Here is a 12148-nt window from a genome sequence, read left to right on the forward strand (position 1 = left end):
ATATATATATATATAATGAAATATAATACTTTTTTAATAAAAAAACGAAATTAATTTGAATAAGAAAGTCATTACGATAGAATTTTTAAGAAGTTGTGATAAAGAATAGTCAGAATTTAAAAGCCTGGAGTTTTACTTGTAGTAAAACTCCAGGCTTAATACTTTGTTGAAAAATTGCGTGTTTGACATGCTTGATTAACAGTTTATCTGTCTTCCTATATAAATTTATATTTCATAAAAGAATAATACGCCACCATTATTCGTTTGTGTTTTGTTCGTTATGTTCGATGCATAAAAATAATAACAGGTCAGACAATGCCATTTATTTATTTATTTATTTTTATCAGTACTTCATAACGAGAATGTCAAAAATATTCTGTATATACACTTTGAATACCGCAAATTCAAACATTTTTTAAGTAGGACACTTATTTTGTTGAGTAATTGAGATATATTGCATAGTCTGAACAGACTTTTTATTTCATATCTCCATATTGCTTGTTCAAGGATGTCAATAATAATAAACGATTTTAAAATATGAAATGTGGTATTATACTTCAAAAATTAATTTTACTTGTTTAAATTATATCATAATAAAATATATAAGATATGATTTATGCATTGACATTTCATTAGAAAATTAAAAATACTGTAGTGTATAATTCAGAAGTCATTACTGTATATACACTAGCATGCATGTTTGAAATGTATAAAAAGTAATATAAATTTATAAGTTTATTTCTATTTTATTCACTTTATTACAGCTTAAATTAAATATAAAACATATTTTTAAATATAAATATTTTTTCTATATACACAGGCAGAAAGTAGAGTAAGGTAACTTTTACAAATGGCGGCGCTGGTTTCGCGTTTATCGTCGAACGGGGATTGAAATCGACTATTTTATATACTAGAACGAACTTCATATCCGCGTTTAAGGATTCGTGTTGCCATCTATTGACGTTTGATGAAATTTTATGAGTTTTGTGATTAATATTAATAGCAGACGTAGACATAGTAGTAAATTCTAATAATTACAAATATATTTATTTAAAAATTAGACCGAAAACAATAATAACTATTGACGACTAAATTAGACATCAAAATATAAATGAATATTATCCAATAACATTATAGGAAATTTGCAAGTGTGATCTATATATCTTCGTCCAGATTCGATCCAACATGGCAGTCGAGGAGTGTTCTTTCGGATAGTTTACTTTCGGTGGCTTATTCAGCATAATCATTCAGAGTTTCATATTAAGCGATCGAGGAGGCATCTCCTGGATAGGAGATCGCAATGGAATCGTCAAAAGATGGAGTAATGACAGAAGCGAAACGGCCGGAGGATGTTATTAAAATGCCATTGAATGACAATTTGAAATTCGCTGTTTTAATCGGTTTGGTGGAAGTCGGTCAAGTTTCCAATAAAGAAGTGGTCAATACCGTTTTACATCTGGTAAGTTGAAACTAACCGATACTTCGATAAACCTTTTATCGCCAATCTCGCTATCAACTCTGTTAGGCTTACATAAGTAAATATTTTTCGTTAGTTGGCTATTTTAATTCATTTTTTACACGTTTTTGCATCGCACCGATTCCACATACTTCACTTTTTAAAATTACAGTGGAAATACAAAGCGAATTTGCAGATACAAGCGGAAAAGTAGTCCTATTAGCAATGTAAATAGTTTAGAGGCGTGTGCCTGTACGCTGCAACTGTTCGTATATAAACATTGAAGCCATTTGAACATCATTGCTAAACTTGCTGCAATAAACATTTTAAAAATAATTTATTCTTTAACTTGCATAACATTCTTAAAAATAAAATGGTTATTTAAATTATATATACATTTAATTATATAAAATAAAACTCTTGCTATATAATTCAATTCAAAACAATATATAATAAAATAATTGTTAATATACAACTCTTAGAATGCACATGTGTATGCACTGATTATGGTAAAAAGAAATGAAGATAGATGTTGGTAAATGAATAATTTAAATGGTTACCAGGATGGACTGAATACTAAATAATTATTTGTATGTTACTATTGCGGAAAACCAAATATTCTTGCCTTTTCTGACTACCAAATACCTAATATCTTATATTTGGCTTATCATCAGCTGATTTATTTGGAACTGCATGAAACAAAAGGCTTAAAGGTGGAGGGTGGTGTATTCTTTTTAATAATAAACATTATATAAGTTTTTAGTTTTAAAAAAAATTATTATTAATTATGTGACAAAAAGTAAAACATTAAATCTTGAAGTTGAAGCTTGCTGTTGAAGTTTATTTTTTGGCTTCTCCATCAAGTACTGGTGTATTTAGTGAATGTATACAGTACATGAGGTTGGAAGCATTTATGACAACCAACAAAATTTTTTACTTCCTACAAATGCAAAAGTATTAACTTACTGTTCCTTTATTATAATTATTAATTAATCTATATAAATAAAAATGTAAATGTTCATTTGTTCAAAATCTCTGAAAGTTCTTAACCGATTGTTTGAAATTTTGACACAATGTTGCATTTGAATACGTGTGTGTTTTTACATTATACATATGTCGAAATTCCCTCGCGGGGCAAAATTAAGGCTTACTGTGAAGAACTCTGCTTCTATTACACTATTTTAGATGTGGTTTTTTGTGTTTTTGATTGCATTTTAATAGGGCACGTCAAGAGAATGTACACTAAGAAGGGATTTTTCGAAATTTCTTCCTGTGGGGAGTGTTATACATTTGTAATAGATACATTTTGAGCCACTGCAACATGTGGCCAGTACAGCTAGTAAATAATAATTACTCAAGATAATTTGTTAAAGTTATTTTTGTTTTGGAAAGGAATAAATACAATAACAATATTTTTAAATATCTGAGTTTTTAAATTTTCTTTTCATTCTATTTTGTGTTTCATTTTTTTCTTTCTTTCTCAACACTCACAGACACCTTTCTCTTTCTCTCTCTTTTTTTTTTTTTAATAAAAATTNTTGAGCCGTTCACAAGCCAAATTAATTAACTCCTTTAGTATATCCTTAGAATAATGGTTATTGTTCTTACATTTTTTGCATAAACAATGTTATATAATATATTAAAACTATGCTTTAATGTAATGATATATAAAAATATATTCCACAATCTTTGTTTAAATTTAAAATTTAAAAGAAATTTTAAAAAATAGAATATATTATCATTTCTGTACTTTTGTTTTGTGGAGTTAATTGATTTGGCAAATGAATGGTTCATTTTCATACTACAGTAGAGTCCCGAAAACTCAGCACTCGATAACCGGGCAGTCCGGATAACTCGGCCACACCCTGGCAGGGCGAAAAAACCCCTAGTTAGTTTTCTTTATGCCTCTTAAAGTATTTTTCTGAGGTCTGTGTTATCAGGTATATTACTGTACACTGTACTCATTAATTTTCATTTTCATGTAGTAAAGGCTCTATGCCTTCACAAAGGCTCTATGCCGTACTTTTCCTTTGTTTAAGGGTATTTGGGCAGTTTATTCTCTGTTGTATTTTCAAGCAAACAATACATACAAGTACAGTACAGTATTTTCTGAAGAAAAAGAATAAGTGCAAGTGTTTCACTCGTACTTATTCTTTTTTAACACCATTCCTGATAACCCGGCATTTTCACAAACTTGGCCACCCTTCGGCCCACATTAGGCAGAGTTTTCGGGACTCTACTGTACTAAAGTAAATATTAGAGAAAATATATGTCTAATATTTATTGAAATAATATATGAGTAGAAAACTAATATTTACAATGTGTTTAAATGCTGCTTAACTGCAGTGAAGATCTTAAAATCAAGACAGTTAGTTTAGAAAAGTACAAAAACAAATCAAAATGAGCACTTATATCTAAAAGGATGTTTATCTAGCAAGAATTGATTCAATGCAATAAATTAAATTATAAATGCTAACAAAAATGAAATACAGTGTTGAATTCAATAGCTAGCAGAGTGAAATAAGATAAAGCAAAAATAAATAAATAATTAAAATGTACATTTGAATTCTAAAGATACAAGAGAAGCAAGCTAGGAGGATCTTATGTTTCAAATAATAAATTAGTTGAAAAACAATCCATTATTACATTATTAAATTTTTAGAATTTATTGCTATTATTGCTTATGTGTGTTAGAATGATGCTGAAGCTAAATTAGAAATGATTAAGCAGACTGTAGAAAAGTCAGAAAATTCCAAAAAAAAAAAAAAGAATAATCTTAGGGAAAATAACAAATTATGTGCAATAGTGCAAAAAGTACAAATGTTATGAAGATAACATATAAGTAATTATTGAAATGGATAAAAAAAAACAACTTGTCATAATGTGATTTATTGAGAGAGAATTTTTCAGATTGAAAAAATTGTAAGAGGATAATGATTAATATTAAACTTACATCATATAGATCTAGATTACTATATTGCATAAGGTGAAAAGAATAGAAAAATATGAAGAAATTAAAATTAAACTTTTTTTTTTTGATAAAATAAAGCATATCTACTAAAACAATACACACATTAATGTTAGAAATCTAAACAGTTAAAATGGAATCCTGATATTCATAAATTTTCACAATATGAAAATTGTAGCATATTAGCAACAAACTATATTTATTTTCTTTTGGTTACTGCAAGGTGAACAAAAATGTTTATAGTTAAAAAAGTTATTTAATGTCAGGTAATTGTAAAATAAGGAAAATCAGATAAAAATCTTGATTTTCATTTTATGTTGTTATGAATTAAACAATGGATATTATGATAAATAAAAAATAGTAATGACAAAAGATTTTATTAAAAAAGGAAGAGTAAGTTAACAATAATTGTGTATAAATAAAATAAAAGTAGCTGACATAATGCATGATATAAACAGTTGCATATGTCAAAGTAAGGATAAAATTATGTATTTGGTGGCAATAGTCTATTTTTGAAGAGATAAGTAAGTATGAATAAGACTTTGCACTTATAGAGATTCATTTTTAAAGGATCTTATTGCAGTTTAATGAACAGTGACATGTAAGATGATATGTATTCCATAAAATGACAATTAAATTAATTATAATGAAAAGTTATTTTAATATAATGTCATAAAATAGCTGATGATTTTACTTAATACAATGCTTAGATCAAAGTGACTACAGTTTGTATTTTTGAAAAATTTTCTAAAATTGAAAGAAATTAATTGATATTATAGATTTCATACCGAAATTATATATTAAAATTTAATACTTTAATTATTATAAGAAAAATATGTATAATAACAAATAATATATTGCCTATTATTATCTAAGATATAAAATAAAATCCCCTAAGACAAAAACTGAGGCAATAAAGCTGAATAATTGTTATTTTGAACTTTTTAAAAGTCTTAAAACAATTGGAAATTAATACATGATAGCATTCAGATGTGAGCAGTCTTGCAATCAGTATTTTATCTAATCATAAAAGCAATTCAGTCATAGAATGATGTTTACAAATAATAATTTCTAATCTCTTGAATTATTTGCTTCTATATTATGTTATATTTTTATTTATAATTTTATATTTTGCTACTTCAAAATCAACAAAATTTACTAATAAAAGAATAAATTAAAAATAAATATTTTACAAGGAGCTTAATAGAAATTTGTCTCAGTAATTCTCATTTATAATTTAATTTTTTACTCAAGAACATTATGCTGTATATTAACTAAATACAGTATTTAAAAATGAATATATCAGATATTATGTTTAAACTAATATATATAAGCTATTACTTTAATACAGGGTGTGTCACAGTTTCTCCACAAAGTTTTTTTTGAATAACTTTTGAACTGCATGGTTTTTAAACTCAATTTTTTGTAGGTGGCGCTTTGAGCAAAAAGGAATTGCTTCTATCACAAAACACGTTGCTTCAAAACATTTGATTTTTCCATAAGTAGCCTTACTTGGCCACCTTACAGCCCTGATTTGAGTCCACTAGACTTCTTTCTTTGGGGATACATGAAGTATCAGGTGTTCAAGAATAACCCTATCACCCTCAGTCAGATGAGAGAAAGCATCGAAAGCATCATGACACGCATCTCAGATCAGACCTGTAGTAATGTGATTGCTAATTTCCAAAGAGACTGCACTACTGCATCTCGACAGAGAGCAGACATTTCGAAAATATCTTGCATTAATTTCCGTTTTCATCTTCTATCTTTGCTGAAAATTTCATTAAAAAATTTGAATTTTCAAAAAAGTTATTCAAAAAAAACTTTGTGGAGAGGCTGTGAAACACCCTGTATTTAATCTAATTAGAAATTAATTTCTAATTGTATATTAGTTTAAATAAAAATAATTGGTAGTATTTTAAATTTTATTTAACTTTAAAAATTAGCTTGTGATTATTGTTCTTATATACTGTATAGATTGTTGAATACATTCAACAATCACATACACTGTATTTTTATGATTGCTATAAATTTTATTTTTTTCAAAATTTGTTAAGAGTAATGAAAAATTTGATAGAGAAAATTAAAACACACTCATTGATTAATACAAGAATTGATTGTAATGTTTTGAATTTGTGAATTTGATTTTATCCCAAAATTATATTGATAAACTTATTAATATTTTCTGTTTTAAATTTAAAAAAAATTATTAAAAATTTAAGATTAATCAGAAAATTAAAAATTATAAGAATTCTAAATCAAAAGAAGTTGTAATATTAAGAACATTTTTCATATTAATACAGTGGATTAAATTGTAAAATAATGTGTAATAATTAAAGATTATATATTTTAATTTGGATAATTTTATTTTGTTTAGAACTTGTATATATAAATATCTGTACTTAAATTAACATATATTAGTTGAATGTGTAGAGAATTTTCTCTAATGAATATTCTGTTAACTAATGAAAAAAACATGAGGAAAGAGATTTAATATTTAACTAATAATTAAATATTAAATTGTTAAAACACCGTATTTAATTTAGAAACTTTTTTTCTTATTTTATTCAAAAATTAAAACCTTAAAGTATTTTTAAAATAAATTTTATTTTTTTACTTTACGAATATCAAACACATTGAGTGATATTAAGATATTGTTCATCAAAATGTTTAAATTGTTAGAAATAAGTCAACTAAGAAAATTGGCATGCCTATTCATACATATATTACATTTGTTTATCTGTTTTATATATATGCTCAAATTAAAAATGGTCCGAAATCTAGATAATTTTTTTATATGTATAGTACACTATAATACACAAATGATAAATAAATATTATAAATGCTAATACAGTAGACTCCTGTTAATTCAAATTTATATAATTTGAATTCCATCTTAATTTGAACTGCACTGCACTAGTCCCCATTTGATTCCTATTTAAATTAATGTAAAATTCACTTGGTAATTAGAACTCAATTGTGCTGCCTCCTGTTTATTCAAATCAAGAGTATGTGTTAGTAAGTTAATATCATCCTCCCATTTTTGAAATTTAAAGATCAAAATTAAAATTAATAAATTAAAATTTAAAAACACTTGAAATCAGTTGGTGCTTGATTAGGATGGTTTACAGTTGTTGATGTGGCACTTGCTTCTTCATTCCATTCAATGCACTACTGTACCTTTGTTTTGTATTTTTCATTGATTAAGCATTATTCTGCTTGTTATGTGATGTTAATGTATTGTTAAAGATTTTATTTTTGTAGTATTCAGAAATGGCCTTTTTTTAATTAGAACTACTTAAGCTGTCCTTCTGAGTTTGAATTAACAAGAGTCAACTGTATATGCAAATAAAAAATAATTAATGCATTTTTTTAATATAAAGAAATTTTCAATATGAAAGCTTTTTGAAATTTCTTATATCAAATATGAATTATGTTAACTTAATACATCTACATTTCACCAATTTGTAATATACTTTTCTATTCATGTTTTAAAAATTAATGCTTGACTTTTGAAAATAATTAAGCAGATAAATTTTGATTTATAAGAAAATAATATATATTTATATATAATACATATCAAATTATGTAATATTAAAAAGTTAGGTTATAATAATTGTAAAATTTGAAAAGTTAAACACTTTATAATCTTTACCTCCTGTAGAGTGCTTATATATATATAAAAAAAAATGACATTATAAAATTATATTTCATGAATTTTTACTAGAAATTGACATTTAACAAAGGAAGAATAGATTCAATGCAATTTTATTCTATTGAACAGAAAGATTTTTTCTTTTTAGCAGATTTACTTAATAATGCTCAATATGTTTTTTTTTTTTTCAAATATTAATTCCTGTTGTGGTAGTATAATTTCATATTATTAGATTCTTTTATAAACATTTTATTGAAATTCATCTATATGTAAAAAAATTTATTAAAGAAAGAATGCTGTTTTTAAAGCCATAAGCTTGACTTTAAAAATTTAAAAAACATCTTAAATTATACAATAAACCAAGCCTGAATTATCTATTAGTAATCAAATAATAATGCCAGATTTATTCTCAGGCTATAATCTGGCTAATTAAATATAAAGATATTATGTAAATTTGGACTAGAGATCAATGATTAAGTTGCCATTTTGTATTCAATTTAATAATTTGAATTAAATTAATTAATTTAGAATATTCTAAAAGAAATAGATTAATCAAAAATGGAATTAAATCTGCAGCTTTTGCTTACCATGCAGATTATTACCAATTATGCTACCTGGATCTCTATCCAATTTTTGCTTCTAACCCAATTAATTTAGATATAATCATACAAGTCACTCCAAATTACATATATTTAAGTAGCCATGTTATAACATGCTAAAGAATTTGGAATTATTGTTTAAACTACTTAATTTTTTTTTTTCTGAAAAAAAATTATAAAAAATACTTCTCTTAGATTATAGTTGATTAGTTGTTTATATAGAAATTATTTTAGTTAGTATTACTTTTAAATTATATCTGGTTTTTGAAAGCTTAGTTTTAGTTGAACTATATATAATTTGGTTTTCACTCTGGCGTTGAAATGTTGAAAGCCATTCTATTTTCTTACGATGCTGTTTATTGAGTCTTGTTGTAACAGAGTCTGCCAATGGGATGACGCTTGCATTAATCCTGCTCAGGATGTCAGGGTTCTAGCTATAGAAATAATTTTCCAATCAGATAATGTTGTTCAATAACGCATAACTTCTTCTCTTAGCAAATCTTATTGCTTTCCTCAAACACAAGTGTCTGACTTTCGGTAGTAAGGTAGGACAATCAGGAGGCAAACATATTCTATAAATTGAAGCAGGAAATAAACCCAGTGAACGGCAATTAATTAACAAGAAAGTCCAGTTTGGAAAAAGTCCTGCATAATTTGAGTAAAATTCATAAATTCACATAGATTTTAAATGCATTAAATCATTTGTATCCATATATTTTGCACTAACTGGATGGATAGATCATAAAAAAATCACACCTTTAAAAAAATCCAGCAAAGAATTTAATAAAATAATAACATTTTTAATCAGCTTCACTGATCTTCTTCAGTTATGATAAAACAGAAAAATAGAACACTTATATAAAAATTTAAAAACGAGAACAAGAATTCTATAATAAACAAATAACAGCAATCATAGTTGAGATTAATAAAAAAATAACTACAGAAATAAAATAGAAATAAAAAATAAAAATAAAAAATAAAAATAAATGATGTGGTTGACAAGTTGCCTGCATCTCTATGGTTGATGCAACTGGATTTTTTGTGAGCTTTATAAATTTCCAATTTTTCTAGATATCCCATAATGTGTATATTAGATGTGGATGATGATGGTTGCTTGCTCCCATTGTACCTGTATGTCTTGACGTTGCAAGTAAACTGCCAGCATCCTATTATTGATATTTTTATCGATTGTGTACTTATGTTTCTTGAGTTGTTGTTGTAAATTACGCATAGTGGCACCCACGTAGACCAGTTTTGATTTTAAATGTTGGTCAATTAAAAATTCTTTACTGGATTTTTTTAAAAGGTGTGATATATATACACAAGTAAAACAGCAAAACCGTATTTGGGACAAGACTATGTCTCGGAGACGGAATCACTTTGATGCTCAAGGCAGGTCTCGTTCTCATTCTCCTATCTTCTTTGATATCGCTGCTGTTGGGTGCAATCGTTAAAACTTTGCCTGCCTCGACCACGAGGTCGTTCACGAGCCATTTTCGGTGAATGTTCTGTCGGTAAAAATTTACTAAGAAACTGATAATTTACTTAATTTGAATCAGCAGAGTGATATTTATAATAGCGTCGATATACAGTCGACCCCCTATAAGATATAGATACGTTCCATTCTTTAGGAATCCGATTTCTTACGAATCCTTCCAATCACAACCCGACACGTGTCAAGTTTACGGACTACGGCTGTTTGAAAGATTTTCTTCCATAAAATTAACATTTTACTGTTTTTTACGGATACCGGTCACAATTTTTTCGTAGTTTTATAGGAATCGTAATTATAGGGACCGTAATTATAGGGGGGTCGACTGTATAATATAAATCCAAGATTGGCATGGGTGTCAAATTGAAAGGTAGTAAAAAGATGTCTCTCCTTGTTAGAGTTTAGGAGCAAAGTGAGGTCAAAGGGCAAAGGTCACGTGCAGGTGCCCTCAGTCCTAAGGTCAGAGTTCACTTAGGGTGCATTTACTTCTGAGTTAGCAGTGCTAATTCTGATAACCGGATGTGACGTTATTAGCACGTGTATTCGTGCTTGCTTGTCCAATTCGAAAGTGAACACATACGCTAACAAGAAATATGGCGGTTTCCAGCCATATTTCTTGTTAGCGTATGTGTTCACTTTCGAATTGGACAAGCAAGCACGAATACACGTGCTAATAACATCACATCCTGTTATCAGAATTAGCACTGCTAACTCAGAAGTAAACGCACCCTTAATGACTGCAGGTGGTACTCTCCCCTCCCTGACTTTGGTGGGGTGAGGTGACTGTTTTGCCTATTTGTAGAAGAGGGTTGCCATTTTGGATTTTATTTTCACTCAATTCTCAGTCCCCTGACTACCTATGAGTCTGGATTTTTTTTGTGCGCAAATGATTTGGACACCTAATACTCTGTGCCAAATATCAACTCTTTACATGTACTCCTTCATACTTCTATGCTAATAAGAACATGAGGCAGTATGATTTTATAAACAAGACATAGTCTTGTCAGTAATGAGCACATTATTTTATATATATATATATATATATATATAATCATTTGAGCATTGTATATATATATATAATNATGAAGTGCATTACCTGGAACACGTTCAGGTAACAGTCGACGTTGATTATAACAGAAGAGGAGCTTTAGAACTGTACTTAATTTCTCCATCAGGTACGAAAAACTACATTCACGAAACGTTTACTTTATAAACCCCACCAGGCTCACCGATTAATAAATAAAAATTTAAAGAAATGATAATTATTACAATGAAGTAACCATTACATCTTTAAATTTTTCAAAAGTCAAGCATCTTTAACAGTACTGTACATCTTAAACTGGGTAAAGTTGGAGAAATGCTTTCTTTAACTTTACTCACTGTTAAAGGTGTATTGCTTACTTTATTAAATTAGTTCAAATTGGTTAAACTAGTTCAACTGTGTCAATATGACAATTATTATATGTGATGTAATTATATATTAACAATATCAATATATAATTACATCACATATCAACTGTGTCAATATGACAATTATTATATGTGATGTAATTATATATTAACAATATCAATATATTGATTTTTTTCTGATTTATATTTGTTCTAATAATCATTAATGTAACAACAATTTTTTATGTTAAAAATATTGCATATAATAATTTTTTTAAAATAAAAATACAGTGCATGTTATAATACAACAACAAAACTTATTTTATACTAAATGCATTAATTAATATGATTAATATTTGTAAAGTGAGATTTTAGTATATAAGTAATTATTAAAAAATTATTATTAAATTAATTAAAAAACAAGGCAATTTAATTTTATTTCTACATCTTGTTTCTTTGCAATTTAGTTGGTTGGTGGTGAATTTGATATGGAACTTAATTTTGTCATCAGGCAGCCACAAAATGTTCTGTACATGTTAGATCTCCTTGATCATTGTCCATCTAATTTGCAGGTATGTTTAATTCTATT

The 12148-nt window shown here is 27.0% G+C and overlaps 1 protein-coding gene across 1 annotated transcript in view; it reads left to right on the forward strand.

Moving 5' to 3' along the window:
* The first annotated feature begins 873 nt into the window (after positions 1 to 873).
* LOC111614894 (neurobeachin-like) overlaps positions 874 to 12148 on the forward strand; it is a 278182-nt gene continuing 266907 nt past the window's right edge. Inside the window, exons 1-2 of the mRNA XM_023356276.1 lie at positions 874 to 1459; positions 12027 to 12131. Of these exons, the coding sequence (XP_023212044.1) occupies positions 1301 to 1459; positions 12027 to 12131 (264 nt within the window). The 5' untranslated portion in view covers positions 874 to 1300. The remainder of the gene's footprint in view (positions 1460 to 12026; positions 12132 to 12148) is intronic.

Source organism: Centruroides sculpturatus, unplaced genomic scaffold (assembly GCF_000671375.1).
Source record: "Centruroides sculpturatus isolate CEXI.00-Female unplaced genomic scaffold, Cexi_2.0 scaffold81, whole genome shotgun sequence".
NCBI lineage: Eukaryota > Metazoa > Arthropoda > Arachnida > Scorpiones > Buthidae > Centruroides > Centruroides sculpturatus.